Source organism: Diplotaxodon limnothrissa, linkage group LG3, assembly GCF_057381915.1.
Source record: "Diplotaxodon limnothrissa isolate DT_005_m linkage group LG3, D_limnothrissa_male_GT1.1, whole genome shotgun sequence".
NCBI lineage: Eukaryota > Metazoa > Chordata > Actinopteri > Cichliformes > Cichlidae > Diplotaxodon > Diplotaxodon limnothrissa.
This window is the reverse complement of record NC_140598.1, coordinates 13,734,702-13,752,335: the sequence shown is the minus strand read 5'-3', so window position 1 is coordinate 13,752,335 and position 17,634 is coordinate 13,734,702. Positions and strand designations below refer to the sequence as shown.

At 42.6% G+C, this 17,634-nt stretch overlaps 2 protein-coding genes across 3 annotated transcripts in view; both read left to right on the top strand.

Annotated features, from left to right (window-relative positions):
* LOC146634607 (protein NLRC3-like) overlaps positions 1–6,451 on the top strand; it is a 73,573-nt gene extending 67,122 nt beyond the window's left edge. Inside the window, exons 5-7 of the mRNA XM_085378055.1 lie at positions 3,807–3,885; positions 4,286–4,514; positions 4,656–6,451. Of these exons, the coding sequence (XP_085234181.1) occupies positions 3,807–3,885; positions 4,286–4,514; positions 4,656–6,451 (2,104 nt within the window). The remainder of the gene's footprint in view (positions 1–3,806; positions 3,886–4,285; positions 4,515–4,655) is intronic.
* LOC146634600 (protein NLRC3-like) overlaps positions 1–17,634 on the top strand; it is a 720,577-nt gene that overhangs the window by 507,837 nt on the left and 195,106 nt on the right. For both annotated transcript variants that reach the window (XM_085377952.1, XM_085377961.1), the window contains one exon: positions 9,431–9,625. In XM_085377952.1, the coding sequence (XP_085234078.1) occupies positions 9,431–9,625 (195 nt within the window). The remainder of the gene's footprint in view (positions 1–9,430; positions 9,626–17,634) is intronic.

The following is a 17,634-nucleotide window of genomic DNA, read 5'->3' as shown; positions in this document are numbered from 1 at the left end:
ATAATTTCTACAGAGGCTATATAAAGTGCTAGTGGTTGTGAGCATATAAAGAGAGCACCTTGTTCCAGGGCATCTGAGCATGGAGGGAAAGCTTTATGCAGGAGATGGTAAGAGCTGTTGGGACTAAAGAAACTGAGCAGAAAACTACAGACATCTGGAAACTGAGTTGTTAATTCTCAGTGGGATCAGCAGGACTAGCAAAGCTTCACCATGACAGTCATCTGATTGACTGAACCCATCCAAACATCACTTCATGGACCTTTAGCTTGTGTCTGTCATGGTCCTGGGTCGAGCGACCCAGTGTTTGAGTTTATGTATCTTTTGTATTTATTTGTGCCTTAGCTTAGTTCACCTAGTTAATTTCTACATTGCTGTTTAGTCTTGTTGTCTCCCCCTGTACTAAGTCTCCCTGGTTCATGCGTCATGTCTGCGTGGTTATGTTTAGTTCATGTCATGTCTAATCTCCATGTTTCCTGTTTTACTTTGAAAGTCTGTATTCAATGTCAGTGTATTTAGTGTCACCTCTCCTGTCCTGTCGTTAGGTTCATGTGTGTCAGCTGTGCTCCCATGCAGTGTTGGTCAAGTTACTTGAAAAAAGTAATCAGTAACTAATTACTGATTACTCCCCCAAAAAAGTAATCCCGTTACTTTACTGATTACTTATTTTCAAAAGTAATTAATTACTTAGTTACTTAGTTACTTAGTTACTTTTTAAAAACACGATTTACAACCTGAAGAGGTGATAAAGTGATAGATCTTTCAGCCCAATTCTACTTTTTCTACATAATCCATCATACAAAATGTAATCAAATGGAAAAGTCTCTTTTTAAAACTTGTTTAATTAGTTTTAATCTTTTAACTTTATGCATCAAGCAAAACATTTAATTATATGCAACATTCTCTGACTTGAATAAATTAGTTTAACATTTAAACCTATTTTCTACACATTCCAGCACATAAAATAAAATATTTTTTGTGTTTTCACTCACTCTTTCAAACAGATGCAAGTAAAACACAGCAGAAAATAAATAAAGTCAAAGACTCAGCGGTCCTTTTGCTCTATTTTCACCTGTAAAGCAGGAGTGGGGTAGGCGGAGGGTTACCCTGGTGCAGGTGTGCTGCGGTCAGTTGAAGAATCCGCGCGAGTGTCTCTGTGAGTTTCCCATCACGTCGTAGCTACTCGGTGCTTGCTCGGAAGTTTAGGGGTTTTTTTCGCTGTAAAAAGAAGTTTTCTTCCCACGCACGATGGACGCTAATGTTTTTGTCACTTTTTATGGAATCAAACTCAAAGTAAGGTCAGTACTTCCACACTTTAAACGCTGCACGCTCATACTCTCTCCCGCACTCGATATATTATCCATTGTTGATCTGCACACAGCTGCTGTCACCAACGTCGCACTTGCTTACGTCACTGTCATGAGACATTCTCGCAAAAAAAATCACGGTTTTAGTAACGCAGTAACGCAGCGTTCCTACGGGAAAGTAACGGTAATCTAATTACCGATTTTGCAATAGTAATCCCTTACTTTACTCGTTACTTGAAAAAAGTAATCAGATTACAGTAACGCGTTACAAGTAACGCGTTACTGCCCATCTCTGCTCCCATGTGTGGCCACTTCCCCTGATCATCCCTCATGTGTATTTAGTCTCTGTGTTTAATGTACCATATTTCCCGGACTACAAAGCGCACCTGAATATTAGCCGCAGGTGTTTCAATGTTGACTTATCATATGTAAGAGAATATGCACAAAGGGAATTGTCAGGAAAGAGATGGCTGTTTGGAGACACACGCCTTTAATTAATATTTTGAAAAACAAGTTATGGGTACAAATTTGCATAACTTTTTAGGTATATGTACAAGTAGCGGTAATTACAAGTACAAAACATGTACTGTGCTTCATAAATGAGTAACAAATGTAGTACATAACAATAACCTACAGCACACCAGAAAAATAGATTCAGACTACCTTTTAGGCTCAGGTGCAGTGACACGGCTTCAACAAGAAGAAAAGTCAGTCATTCACCACCATCTTCCTGCGCACTAAAACCACCAAAGTCCTCTCCTCCAGTGTCGGAAAAGAACAGGCTCAGGGTGGCTTCGTCATCCACTCCATACACTCTCAGCTTCTCTCCTTCCTTCCCTTCGTTGTCACTTTCAAAACCAAACAAATCCTCGTTGTCAGTGTCAGAGTCGAACACCCTCAGAAGGGCCGTGGCGGTGTCCTCCATCATGCAGCAGTCCAGCCCTTCGAAATCCGTTAGTGATCGTGGATGTTTTCACACTTTTCCACGCTGTCAGATTCCAATGGTGGAGTTGGGCATAATTTGCTTTTTGCAAGTTTATCATCGCTCATCATCCAGGCCTCCAGCTGAACGCGTAGCGCTACTTTGAAGTTTGTTTTTCCCGCTACTTCGTACGGCACTACGTCGCCTGGCGGATGGACATGTGACCAACATACCACTCTTGAACCCCGATCTTTCTGCCAGGCAACGTAGTGCCGTACAACAGTGGAACAAACAAAACAAATCCGCTCATGGACAATCCATAGAAAAGCCTCACCTGACTAAAAGCCGCAGGGTTCAAAGCTTGTGCAAAAAGTAGCGGCTTATAGCCCGACAATTACGGTAGTCTGTGTTGCGTCGTCTGTGTTCCCACCCTCCGTGTTTCCATGCCCAAGCCTGTTCCAAGCCATCCGGTTGTTCAGTGATGACGCGACGAATCCTACTTCCGGGTCTAAAGTAGTCTGCGTTTAATATGGCTTTTGTGTTGTTAACATGTTTAATGTTTTGTATTTTCTTCTATTTGATCTCAAAAAGCTCCTAAAACAGTCAGTGATCACTGTTGACCTCCCTCGGCTTTTATTACCGCTAATCATTTATTTAAGCTCAGTTTTTAAAACCTTAGGATGAAACTACAGCCCAGCCCATGCAGCAGTATATGAATGACTAACCTCGTATTGTGGATGGATTATCTCAGTTGCTCTCCTGGCTGAAGTCTGGTCCTTTTACAGCATCCTGCCATGCGATTACATTTGTTCCTGACCACCAAGAACACTCACGGTAACTTTTATCGAGTGGAAAAAAAGTTAGCTTGTTTATATTATGCTAACATAGCTGTGTCGCTAGCGATCACGTAGCACATCATTATATACCAGCTAGCCCAACTTCAGTAACCCTACAAACGTCACTGCTGTTTAGTTTTCTGTCTTCATTTATGTTGGAAGTGATAACAGAGCTGCACGTTTTAATTTGTTTCCAAAACCCCGCAGTCAGGACATGCTATATTGTATTTAGATAGAAGCTAGCGAGCTAACTTCCTGCTAACTTCTAACTCCGTTAAATGTCATAAATTCCGATTTCATGGATGCCTGGATTTTGAACTCAATTGTTACACCTGGTAGAGCAGAACGCTGATCATTTTATTAAAGATGAAAGACTTTAGACAGTTTTTCAACTCTCAGTAATGCCATAGTGATCGTTTGATATATGGACCTGCAGCGGAGTTTAGGCCCAGACACGGCTAGTGACGTCAGACTGAACAACCGGATAGCCTTACCATAGTTTGTTCCCAGTTTAGGTTTCTGTTTAGTTACTGCTCTTGTGCTGCCCTCATTCTTGTTTGTTTCTTTTGTGTTCATCAGCCACAATAAAAGGCTCGCTTTTGTTTAAGTTCACTTCCGTATCCTCACTTGTGTCTGCACCTGAGTCCTCCACACACTCTCCACACGGTCTGCTACAGCGGGCCGTGACAGTGTCTGTGTGTGGGCAGACATAACATGAGCTAATTATTCATTACTCCTCCACAGAGTGGACCAGCAGAGAGCAGAGGTTTCCACTGGTCAGTCTGCACAGCAGCATCAAACACACCTGGACTCTGTGGTTATGGTTTGTAGTACTACGTTTACATTTGTTCTTTTCAGTCATCTCTATGCTGCACTTTGTGGACCAGAGGATTGTCAGTGTGTCCAACATACATCAGAGTTTGGGCTCCATGATTTCAGTCAGATTGGGGTGACTGTAGCTCAGGAGGTGAGCAGGTCAGCTACTAGTCAGAAGGTTTGTGAATCAAACCCTGGCTGGCAAATATACTGGGTAACGTACTAAACCCAAGCTGCCCTCTGATGCATCCATCAGAGTGTGAAAGAAAGTATTTAAGCATAGAACAATGTGCTTGGTTGAATGAGGCATGTTGTATAAAATGCTTTGTGTGCACAGAGTATCAAAGAGAGCTATATAAGAACCAGTCCATTTACCACTGGGTAATTCATATAGTCTTCTTTTCCAGCGGCTGGAGGACAACATCACCATGTTTGTGAAGAACGAGCTGAAGAAGATCCAGAAGCTTCTGAGTCCAGATCACCCAGAAACTTTAAAGAGCCAGATGGAGGATGAGGAGATGTTTGAAGGTGAGGATGAAGATGAAAGAAAGAGCTGCAGAGAAGCATTTCTGAAGATCACACTCCACTTCTTGAGGAGACTTAAGCAGCATGAGATGGCTGACCATCTGCAGAGCCGTAAGAGAATTTCTCTAAAGACTGAATATTGATCTTTCCTAATAGCTCAAGAAATGGACCAATAGACATTCATCCTTTCAGGGTACTGAAAGGCTATGATATTTATTATATAATATTTGTTTCTGAATTTCTTACCTTCAGAAATATTCGCTCCACTCTGTAAACGTGAACTTAAAGCCCAACTGAAGAAGAAGTTCCAGTGTGTGTTTGAGGGCATCGCTAAAGCAGGAAGCCCAACCCTCCTGAATCAGATCTACACAGAGCTCTACATCACAGAGGGAGGGACTGCAGAGGTCAATGATGAACATGAGGTCAGACAGATTGAAACAGCATCCAGGAAACCAGACAGACCAGAAACAACAATCAGACAAGAAGACATCTTTAAAGCCTCACCTGGAAGAGACGAACCAATCAGAACAGTGCTGACAAAGGGAGTGGCTGGCATTGGGAAAACAGTCTTAACACAGAAATACAGCCTGGACTGGGCTGAAGACAAAGCCAACCAGGACATCCAGTTCATATTTCCATTCACTTTCAGAGAGCTGAATGTGCTGAAAGAGGAAAAGTTCAGCTTGGTGGAACTTGTTCATCACTTCTTTAATCAAACTAACGAATCAGGAATGTGCAGGCTTGAAGACTTCCAGGTTGTGTTCATACTTGATGGTCTGGATGAGTGTCGACTTAATTTGGACTTCAAGAAAACTAAAATCCTGACAGAAACCAGAAAGTCCACCTCATTGGATGAGCTGCTGACAAACCTCATCAGAGGGAACCTGTTCCCTTCTGCTCGCCTTTGGATAACAACACGACCTGCAGCAGCCAATCAGATCCCTCCTCAGTGTGTCGACATGGTGACAGAGGTCAGAGGGTTCACTGACCCACAGAAGGAGGAGTACTTCAGGAAGAGATTCAGAGATGAGGAGCAGGCCAGCAGGATCATCTCCCACATCAAGAAAGCTCGAAGCCTCCACATCATGTGTCACATCCCAGTCTTCTGCTGGATCACTGCTACAGTTCTGGAGGATGTGCTGGAAACCAGAGAGGGAGGAGAGCTGCCCAACACCCTGACTGAGATGTACATCCACTTCCTGGTGGTTCAGGCCAAAGTCAAGAGTATCAAATATGATGGAGGAGCTGAGACAGATCCACACTGGAGTCCAGAGAGCAGGAAGATGATTGAGTCACTGGGAAAACTGGCTTTTGATCAGCTGCAGAAAGGAAACCTGATCTTCTATGAACCAGACCTGACAGAGTGTGGCATCGATATCAGAGCAGCCTCAGTGTACTCAGGAGTGTTCACACAGATCTTTAAAGAGGAGAACCAACTGTACCAGGACAAGGTGTTCTGCTTTGTTCATCTCAGTGTTCAGGAGTTTCTGGCTGCTCTTCATGTCCACCTGACCTTCATCAACTCTGGACTCAATCTGTTGGAAGAGCAACAAACAACTTGGAAGGTGTTTCAAACAAGAAAATCTTCAAAGAAATACTTCTACCAGTGTGCTGTGGACAAGGCCTTACAGAGCCCCAATGGACACCTGGACTTGTTCCTTCGTTTTCTCTTGGGTCTGAAGACTAATCAAACTCGTTTGCAAGGCCTGATGACACAAACAGGAAGTAGCTCAAAGACCAATCAAGAAGCAGTTCAGTACATCAAGGAGAAGCTCAGTGAGAATCTGTCTGCAGAGAAAAGCATCAATCTGTTTCACTGTCTGAATGAACTGAATGATCGTTCTCTAGTGGAGGAGATCCAACAGTCCCTGAGTTCAGGACGTCTCTCCACAGATAAACTGTCTCCTGCTCAGTGGTCAGCTCTGGTCTTCATCTTACTGTCATCAGAAAAAGATCTGGATGTGTTTGACCTGCAGAAATACTTTGCTTCAGAGGAGGCTCTTCTGAGGCTGCTGCCAGTGGTCAAAGCCTCTAAAAAAGTTCTGTAAGTTATAAAGTTTTTATTATTTAATTTGGTTGGTATGTTATGGAAAAACACACTGCCATCAACTTCTGTTTTGTTTTTGTCAAAATCACTGTAATATAATCACTGTACCTTTATATACATGTGACTTGTATTAATGCTGCTGCCCTCTTGTGGCTAAAGTGTAATTATGTTCTTGTTATTAGGGAGGATTTGAGAGTAACATGCCAAGTGAGTCAGCACCTTCGCTTTAGCTTAAAAAAATCCAAATTCTTACGTCATCAGTTATAGTTGCATGTATTCATTATCATAATTTAACCTTTAATATTGATGTCTTAAATTTATTTTTGAGTAAACTAGCAATAATTTTATGGTTTATTAAATAAATATATCACTAATGAATCATTTATTTTAGTAATTAATTAAAAACATATATTGATAATTAATTATCGGTTAATTTCATTTAAAATATTTCATTATTTGTTTATGTACAATTCAAATTAGTTAATTACATATTTAATCAATTAATGGTTTGTTTTCTATTTTAATTATTTTACTGACACATTTAATGGATTATTTAATGATGTATTTATTTAATTCACGTTGCTACTCCTGGCCCTGCATCGCTGTTCATAAATACATTTTATTTGTCAGCTTCACCCATCAAAGTCAGGGGGCGGGGTTAATGCTGATCAAGTCAAAACCATTGCTTTGGTCTGTGGGCGTTCTTTTAGTGGGCTTTTCTCAATACTAAGTAGGCCTACACACCAGGGTTTGGACATGTGTGGACCCAAACTATACTTAAACTTTACCCTTTTTGTGTGTCACCAAATACACTTTTAATATTTTCTAGACAAGAATGCAGTGGCGTAATCTTTAACCTCTTTTGGCTCCAAACAGAAGTGACAGACTTGAGCAGGGTTCATTTAAAGGCTGACAGAAGTGGAGTGGTGACGGGGAGATGTTTGACAGGACAGTGTTTCAGCCTCCACAGGTTCATGTTGTGCTCCATCAGTCAGTGAAGATGAAGTCAGTGCTGATGAGGCTGTAGAGTGTGTGAGGGATGTGAATGAGGATGATGAAGATCTGATGATAGCAGATAAAAACAGGCTGCAGAGACTTTGAGCCATACAGGGCACACAGTGTGTGTACAGAACAGCTGAAATCATTATGGAGGCCTCACTGGAATATGGAAGCATCACAGTACAGCTTCAGTGAAGCTTTAAAGTCTCTGATATGACATGAGAAATGAAGCAGCCAGAGCTTTTTCATGAGTGGAAACCCACTGTGACTGTGAGCTGCTGCTACAGCCTCCAGATTAGCCAGCAGCTCATCCTGCTCAACATGGACCTGTGGTCAGAGTGTGTGCTGGATAATCCGGCCCAGGATGAGGCCAAACTGACATGGGATGAAATGTCTGTCACATAATTGAGCTTAGTGTAGTTTCATTTCTGCACAATTTAAAAACAACCAAAACTTTGTTCTGTCTTTTCTATGTTATACTGTAGACTTTCTTTGATACTGTGTCCAAAAGGAGCAGCTTTTACTTTGAGGGGGAGGCGTCTCTGTTTCCTCTTCAGGTTGGATGATGGAAGCAAATTAGTAGCTGTGTCCCAAAACGTCGGCTGCATCCTCCAGAGGCTGCATTTGAAGGCCGATTACATCACAGCCAGGCGATGAAGGCTGTCCGTATTTGTCGACTCCTTCAAATGTGCCCGACAAATGCGTCCTTCATTTCCCCGAATTTGAAGGATTCGTCGGGTGTGTCCTTCGTGGCCCACCATATCCCAGAATTCATAGCGCGGCCCAGCCAAATTTCAGCTGCCAACAATGGCGGCAGCTACTAAGTTTTCAAATTACTCTTATTAATCTTTCTGGGTCACAAAATAAACTTTTAACATATTTTCAGGCGAGAAAGTAGCTGTGTAAACTTCAAATATCTGCTTGGTTTATCAAGACATCGCATATTTGCAAAAGTGTGCAGACGTTTTCGGAGACGTCTGTTCCCCACCCGCTCGCTAGCAAGCCGGGGGGTTCAATGGTCACTCCAGCCGGCGAGAGCAGCGGACGCCCGGCTTCATCGTTTTCAGACCCCTGCTCTTTCGCTACTCAGGTTAAACATGATATATAAGTCACTCGGATAACTTAAAAATGTAATTGTTTGCCTTTTTTCTGTGTTTTATTTGTTCCGGAGTAAATCGGTTTGGCTGAGATCAAAGTTCCTCCAGGATTTTCACACAGCTGAATAAACGTTAAACAGGAAACTGATTAAACAGAAGTGTGAGACGGTCGAGAATTTACGCCAGTGTCCTGTTATATTTTAGATAGCAAGGAGCAGACGGCCGAGTTTATTAAACTCCACCAACACAGCGGTGACGCAAATCTGAAGGCTCGACCGTCCCATTTCACAGCCTCGCACTTCCAGCCTTTTCGGTCTTTGAAGGACCCGGCCCACGTAGACCGCGAATACCGGGTCCTCCGAAGGATGCAGCCGACGTTTTGGGACACAGCTAGTGTGTGATGTTCTTTCAGTGTTGCACTTTGTAGACGCTCCCTGAGCACTGGTCTCACAGCCAGCTGCACATAGAGACCAGTGTTGTTAGTCCAGGTCAGAAGATGACTTGTTGGAATGAAAATGAGCTTGTAGTTTGTCTGCTTTAATAATATGACTGGAAAAAGGTGTTGGACTTCAAATATGTCCATTTCTTTCACACTTCACCTTTAAAAGTGAAGCCTTGTGGTTCCTGGAAGGAAAAACACGACTTTTTCAAGTCTTTGTCCTGTTTTTATGATAAATGTACGACTTTAATGTGAAACATTCAGAGTTTTTTCTCTTGTTGTGTTTGTTTGAAGCTGCTTCCTGTTGGCTTCAGCTGTTTGGAGTTTCCATTTTCTAAACTTCTACATTCTGAACCTTCTTCAGCTCTGAACAGATGATGAAACACTGAATGATTTCAAGCTCACACTTTGTCTAATAAACTTACATCTTTCATTCTTTATACAGATTGAGGGGCTGTGGTTTGTCAGAGATCAGCTGTGATTATCTGGCAGCAGCACTGAAGTCCAACCCCTCCCATCTGAGAGAGCTGGACCTGAGTAATGACTCCTGGTCTTCGACCAACAACAAGCTGCAGGATTCAGGAGTGAAGCATCTGTGTGGTTTCCTGGAGAGTCCAGGATGTGGACTTGAAACTCTGAGGTCAGTCAGCATGTTTTAGTTGTGCTGAGATGAATATGATGTGAAAGTTGTGCTGACACTAAACTGCAGACATCAGGCTGATATTATACTGATCCACACTGAGGATCTTCATGGTAAAGTCTGTTTTCTTCTTCTCTGGTTTAGTCCATTGACTGCAGCAGAACAATGTTCACATTTCAAACAGTGAGACTCAACGTATGGCCCGCGGCCCACACGCGGCCTGCCCACCTTTCCTGATTCAGAGAGAGGGGACCCTGATTAACTGTGTAGTGTTCTTCCTCACAGTTCTAAGTATCAGACACAACAATGAATAATCCACAGCTGACTGTCTTTAGCAGGTCAAAGGTCACGGCACACAGCAGACAGTGGGAAATATTATAATTCTGATCATTTATCAGCACATATCCATATGTATAAAAACAAAGCTGACACTGTGAGACTTGATCAGAGGTGTGATCATCACAGCAGAGGCCTTTGTGTCAAAGTCACTGAGGATCAAACAGAAACACATGAAGCAGATTTTCCTGTTCTGGCTTTTTATAGCAGATAACCTTCAAAATATTCTGCAGTCCATCAAAAACTGAAGCAAACCATGAATCAACATGTGAACATGAGCTGATGCTGCTGAAGTGAAGCAAAGTTACAGAGGTTTGATTACAGACACAGCTGAGAGTTTGTAATCTGTCATCATTTTAAAAGGTTTACATTTCTTCAGTATTGAACAGCAGAAATGAGGCTTTGTTTTGGGAGGCCGACAGCAGTGAACACAACAGCAGACTGGTGCGTAATAAGCAGTGAATAATGCAGGAAACAGATTTTTGAAGGTAAACTGTTCTTGAAGTACACTGAGAGAGAGAGAGAGCTGTGCAGGAAGTAAAGGTCAAAGTCAGAGAGAATTCATGACGATGTTCATCAAACGTAAAGCGTACTTTGGATCTTCTTCTGCTGCTGGTTCAGTCAGTTTTGGTTGGAGACAGATGAAACCTGCAGCTTCAGGATCTGTGAGCTGTCCACTTTCAGCCCCGACGGCGTGTCCGTGTACGTGCCGTCGAGTGAACGATCCACGCTCTGTGTTTCCATCTTTGTGTGTTTAGCTGCTCTCATTTACTGTTTTGTCTGTTTGGTTGTTGTTGAAATACTTTTGGGAGCTTTAACCTGAGATTCTGGCAAAATACATTTATATTAAAAATCGATTCAGGATTGAATGAATCAACATCGCTTTATTCAAATTAAAACCATTTAAATAGGAAAATCCATTTTTTTACACCCGCCTCTAATGCTGGGTAATGTCAGCTGGTCCATGTGCAGCTGGCTGTGAGGCTCAGGGAGCGTCTACAAAGTGCAACACTGAAAGAACATCATCCATAAATATTGAGTAATAACTGGACTCTCATACAGCGAGACTCAAATGCCTTTAAACATCAGCTTATCCTGCTGATCCAAGTCCAACACTGAGTTTGTAAAAACATGTTTGTCAATCATTTTGTTTGGTTTCTGAGGAAAATGATTCAATAACTTGCTGCTAATACACAACATTTCATCATATTTCCTCATAACCCTCTTTTGTCTGACCATTTGATCCCATTTGAATTTGCAATAAAGGATCCACAGAGTTTGGTGACAATAATGACAGTAGATGTTTGTGTGAAAGTGCTGGAAGCAAATGAGTGTGTGATGTTCTTTCAGTGTTGCACTTTGTAGACGCTCCCTGAGCACTGGTCTCACAGCCAGCTGCACATAGAGACCAGTGTTGTTAGTCCAGGTCAGAAGATGACTTGTTGGAATGAAAATGAGCTTGTAGTTTGTCTGCTTTAATAATGTGACTGGAAAAAGGTGTTGGACTTCAAATATGTCCATTTCTTTCACACTTCACCTTTAAAAGTGAAGCCTTGTGGTTCCTGGAAGGAAAAACACGACTTTTTCAAGTCTTTGTCCTGTTTTTATGATAAATGTACGACTTTAATGTGAAACATTCAGAGTTTTTTCTCTTGTTGTGTTTGTTTGAAGCTGCTTCCTGTTGGCTTCAGCTGTTTGGAGTTTCCATTTTCTAAACTTCTACATTCTGAACCTTCTTCAGCTCTGAACAGATGATGAAACACTGAATGATTTCAAGCTCACACTTTGTCTAATAAACTTACATCTTTCATTCTTTATACAGATTGAGGGACTGTGGTTTGTCAGAGATCAGCTGTGATTATCTGGCAGCAGCACTGAAGTCCAACCCCTCCCATCTGAGACAGCTGGACCTGAGCTACAACAACAAGCTGCAGGATTCAGGAGTGAAGCATCTGTGTGGTTTCCTGGAGAGTCCAGGATGTGGACTTGAAACTCTGGGGTCAGTCAGCATGTTTTAGTTGTGCTGAGATGAATATGATGTGAAAGTTGTGCTGACACTAAACTGCAGACATCAGGCTGATATTATACTGATCCACACTGAGGATCTTCATGGTAAAGTCTGTTTTCTTCTTCTCTGGTTTAGTCCATTGACTGCAGCAGAACAATGTTCACATTTCAAACCTTCAAAGAAGAAGAAAAATCCTCCACTGGATAATTCACTGTGAAACTCTCCAAGTCTTCATTCCACCTTTGATTGATTGATTGAATCTTTATTTTGAACATGTTGAAAAAGTATAAAAAAAAAATAGAATTAAAAGAGACAAATGAACAAAGCAAACAAAAGGAAAACGAGCAACCACAACTCCAAATAACGTCCATGTTCAAAAAGGAGCAGGAAGAAGCATAAGCTTATTTAATCCCACCCCTTTTCCACTATCTAGTATCAATAGACTACAGAAATACCTCCTTGTAATTACATTATATGTTATGTGTAATTTTTTTTTTTTTTTTTTTTTTTTTTTAATATATACACATATATGTTTCTATCTATCCATACCTACGTATATACACACATACGCACATATACACATTTTCAATAACCCCATTAACACCTGAAGGATACACAACCTACAATTTTATATATATTTAATATATATATATATATACACATACATACACACACATACACATATATATATATATATATATATATATACATATATATATATATATATACATACACATACACATATATATATATACATACATACATACATACATACATACATATACACATACATATATACCCATACCAACAAACCCGTGCATGCGCACACACATGAAAATATTAGACAAGAACACCCTATCAAATCTCTACCTTTTCCCTGTACCCTGTAAAAACCATATCCTTAAACCGCTTTTTAAACTGCGCCATGCTTGGACATTGCTTCATATCTTCATATCTTTACTTAAAGTCTGTCTGACACTGAAATCCAAAGCAAAATGTGCGTTTGCTTTACAGACAGCAGTCCAACACAAACATACACACATCATCCAAAACACAGTCCAACATCCAAATCTCCTCCACTGCCAGCATGAATGATGGGAAAGAGAAGGAGGAACACTCTGACATTCAGGGTTAGAATGAGTTTCATGAAGCAGACTGTGAAGATCAAAGCTGCATTAGAAAGCTTACATGAATGAATGAGTGGACAGAAGTGGACAGAGATCATCTGAAGCACTTCAAAGGCTTTAAATCAGCACATTTCTCTTTATTCTTTATCAACTCTGTTAGTTTCTCTCAGTTTTCTGTGGAATGAAGCTAACAGCAGGCTAATAAGATGCTGACCAATAGGTTTCTATTAAAGGTTGTAATTTGTATATGAAAAAGTGCTTTGGCTCAGCAGGGATCAGCTTACAGGTAGAATACAGCTGCTGGATGGGATTAGCATGTCATAGCTATCTACCAAACTGCTAACTGGGGGATTTCAGGCCATCTATGGATCATTTTTGCTAACTGTTTATTCAGCTTAGGCTCACAGGGCTGCAGCCTGTGCCCTAGCTGTCATAGGGCAAGAGGCGTGGTCCACCTGCACAGGTGAGCAGTCCATCACAGGGCCAACAGAGAGAGACAGAGAAGCACTCTCTCACATCCACACCTACAGCCAATTTAGAAGCACCAATGAACCTAAGCAGCATTTCATTGGACTGTGGGAGAACATCCAACCTCCACAGAAAGGCCAACAAGCTTCAACCTACAACCTTCTTGCTTTAAGGCACTAGTGCGAACCACTTTTCCCCATTTCAGCCCAAATCCTGCATCTTCCTGTTTCTGACTCCAGGCCAGCTCCACTAACACTTTCTCATCAGACACTGCCACCTAGTGGAGGAAGTCTTAGTTCCATTTGAAGCTTCAGATTACAGTTAGTTCCTTTACAAAGAGGTGGAGGTGGTGGGGCCACAGCACCATCATCACTGAGTGCCATAGGACACTTAACCTTTGTTTCCATATGCTGGGAACTTCCTGTTGTTCCAAGGAGGACTGGAAAATGTGTGAAAATCTCCCAGTCAGTTCCTCACAGCACACTTCAATCATTTCCCTCCCACAGCATCAGGACCAGGGCTTTTTCTCTCTTTGGTCCCACTAAGAGATTTCCACACAAACACCTCATCAGTGGGACTCTCAGAGCTACCAGCCCTTTGCTACAATCACAAAGCTCTTCATTGAAATCAATGATATCAAAGCTGGAATCAAATGAGTCCAAGTCTTCTGCTGATTCAGCATCACATTCATCTTTGCTCCTTGTCCTGCATCCCCACCATGGACTTCATTCCTTTCCAAGCCAGCCTTGAGTGTCCTTTATTCAGCTCATCCTCTGCTTTACTTTTACACCTGATTTTAGCTGCTTTATCTCTCTTTCAACAAGTTTCTGTGCCTCAATCTTTTTCTTCTCTCCCTCATAACAAGACAGCTTCTTCTGCCTGAGAACATGTTGGAGTGATTTACTAATCCAGGGCTGCTTATTGGGGAAAATACTTCCTGTTTCCAAAGCAATCCCCATTTTTCCCAGAAAGAAATGTAAGTAGAAATCGATGATCTACGTGAGAACATGAGCCGTTAAAACGTCCCAGTGGGTGCAGTCAAAGCAGTCCCTCAGTCCCAGTATAGAGTCTTTGGTCCAGACTGGAACAACTGTGTGCCCAGTTTGAGCTCTCTTCAGTGCTGTGACCTGACAGACCCAGAGGGGCCATCACATCACATTTAGAAGCTCCCCTAATGGAGCCACAACACATGTCCAACACTTAGTCTGTCTTGTTGGACCAACTGGAAGAAATGATTCAAGGACTTAGTCACAGAACAGAGATTCAAATCTCCAAAATCCAACTGGCTGCATCAGGACATATAGTCTGAAACTCTGCACAGTTTCCTGTTTGAAGCTGCTTCCTGTTGGCTTCAGCTGTTTGGAGTTTCCATTTTCTAAACTTCTACATTCTGAACCTTCTTCAGCTCTGAACAGATGATGAAACACTGAATGATTTCAAGCTCACACTTTGTCTAATAAACTTACATCTTTCATTCTTTATACAGATTGGAGAGCTGTGGTTTGTCAGAGATCAGCTGTGATTATCTGGCAGCAGCACTGAAGTCCAACCCCTCCCATCTGAGACAGCTGAACCTGTGGGGAAACAACCTGAAGGATCCAGATGTGAAGCAGCTGTCTGATCTTCAGCAGAGTCCAGACTACAGACTGGAGACTCTGCTGTAAGTAGAGTGATGGAGTGAGTGGGTGGTGCTGTCAGCAGTATTGTACTAAACACAGTCAGTATGAAACAAAGATCCAGTGTTTCCTGTAAAGCTGCAGCTTCTCAGTGAAGCTGTGAGAGGAGAATGGTGACAGGCTTCAGGATTGGACACAAACACTTCCTGTTTCTGACCTTTATGGTCACCATAGTAACGGCTGACACGCTCTGATCAAACACTGTCAACAGCCAATCAGCTCTCTGAACAAAGCAGCACGCAGACCAATGACTGCATTCATTTCCAAGTTTAAAGCAGTGAAGAACACAGTCTGTAGGTGAGGAAGAATTTAGTGAGAGCAGATGTTTGGATGGAATTCCTCCAGTTAACAGCTGGAACCGTCCATCTGGATTGTTGGGCTTGTTGTTGGGGTTCCTACAGAGCTCAGAGTGGACACACCAAGGTTCTTCTAATGAATGAAAGTCCAAACTCAAACTAGGAGGGAAAAACATTTTCATCAACTTCAATAAAAATCCAAAGATTAGAAAAAGTGAAGCAACAATGAGTCCTAGTACAGTCCCAGCACTGAAGTCCCTGCTGCTCTTTATACTGGATGTGCTGCATCACTGACTGACAGCTGATGAAGAGCCTCTGGAAACACTCGTTTATCTCCTCTGCTCTTCCTTCTTCTCTCTGCAGGTGGAGGCCATGATGGTAAACAGGACGGTGTGTGTGCTGAGAGAGGAGGAGCTGTGTCCTGATGATCCAGAGAGGTTGAAGCAGCAGCAGCTTGTGTGTAGAGACGCTCTGACTGGGCCATGTTACTGGGAGGTGGAGAGGAGAGCTTCATCCAGCAGTGACTGACAGAGGAATGAGAAGAAGTGCAGATGACTGTCAGTGCTGCAGAGTGAACTGCTCTGAGAACAGCTCCACTGTCAGACACAATGTAGAGTCCAGCATCATCCCTGTGTGTCCCTCTGGATCTGACAGAGGATCATCAGTGTATCTGGACTGCTCTGCTGCTGCTCTGTCCTTCTACAGTCTCTGCACAGTCTCTGTCTGACTCTGGCTTCAGACCCTCCTGGATCAAACTCACCTGGAAAGACTTTCAAACATCACTCAATAGATTTGAATACAGAATATATTTGATATATACTGTAGATGTACTGTAGAGTTGCAGTTTGTCACTTGTAAATACAGTCTGTGAGCAGCTGTGAGCTGAAAGATCTTTCTAGAAACAGGAAATGTTTACACTCTTCTGTTGCTTTTTCATATATTTCCACAACATTAATATTGATCCCACCTGTCTCACCTGTTTCATGCTTTTATACATAATAACAGGACACGTGTGATCTGAGCGCTGCTGTGGTTGCTGTGCTGCACGTCTTCATTTAGATAACAGAGACATCTAGTGGTTCAGAGGGAGAACTGCAGGAGGTGGAGCTGTGTTTTAGCATGGAAAACTTTTTATCTTTTAGGCGCAGATACAAATATGACAAGTATCAGTGTGAGATACAAAAGGTCACATCAGTCAGCAGAGGGAACAGTGATCACACAGCAATGTAAGAATAGAAACATAACAGTGAATCTGGACATGTATACAGATGGAAGCAAACAAACAGGATGTAACACTAGGTGGAGTTTATTTTCCTTGTGCTGACTTTTTACAGTTAGTGACAATAACTCTTACTGCGTACTAGACACACAGACACAAACATCCATTCCCACCCTCATGCTCTCATATGCACTTACTCCACACTCAACCGACGTGGAGACAGACATAAAGAGACACTGTATACACGATCCCACTCCCCAAGCGTACTCTACGAACTGGGTCTAGGTACCCTTGCCCCTGGAGGGGGGAACTGCACCCAGACCCAGGTAGTGTTACCCTTTTCCCTGCAGTGGGGAGAGGCAGACCGCCCCGACTCCACAGCAGCAGGGAGGCCCCACACCCCAGACCGCAGTCGGACGGCCAACTCCTCCTAGCCCCCCCGCTCCAGCAGGCCGCAGAGGATGGGGGTGAGAGAAGACTCCAAACCTCCCTCCACCCGCTCATTGTAGTGTTGATGCATGTGTGTTCTAAGGTGTAATTAAAACCCAGGAGGGCATGGAGCTACCTGCCAGAGAGCAGCAGGTAAGCGCATAGTCCCTCCTGCTAGCCCTCAATGTCTACGTGTATTTAAAATTGAGAGGTGGGCAACGACGCCAGGGGTGAGGTGTACACCCTGATGGTAACTTGGACTCCGTGTATCGTGCCCACCCCCAAGATCCTATATGTATGTGCAATGAGGGTGTGAGTAATGTGAATGTCTAAGTTGTGGGATAAAATTGAGGCAGAGGCAGCCAGAAGGGGACAGAGGGGGGGTAGCCTCCTCTGCACCCTGGTGACATACCCCTACTCCAAGGGCCTGCATGTGTGGGTGGTTGTGGT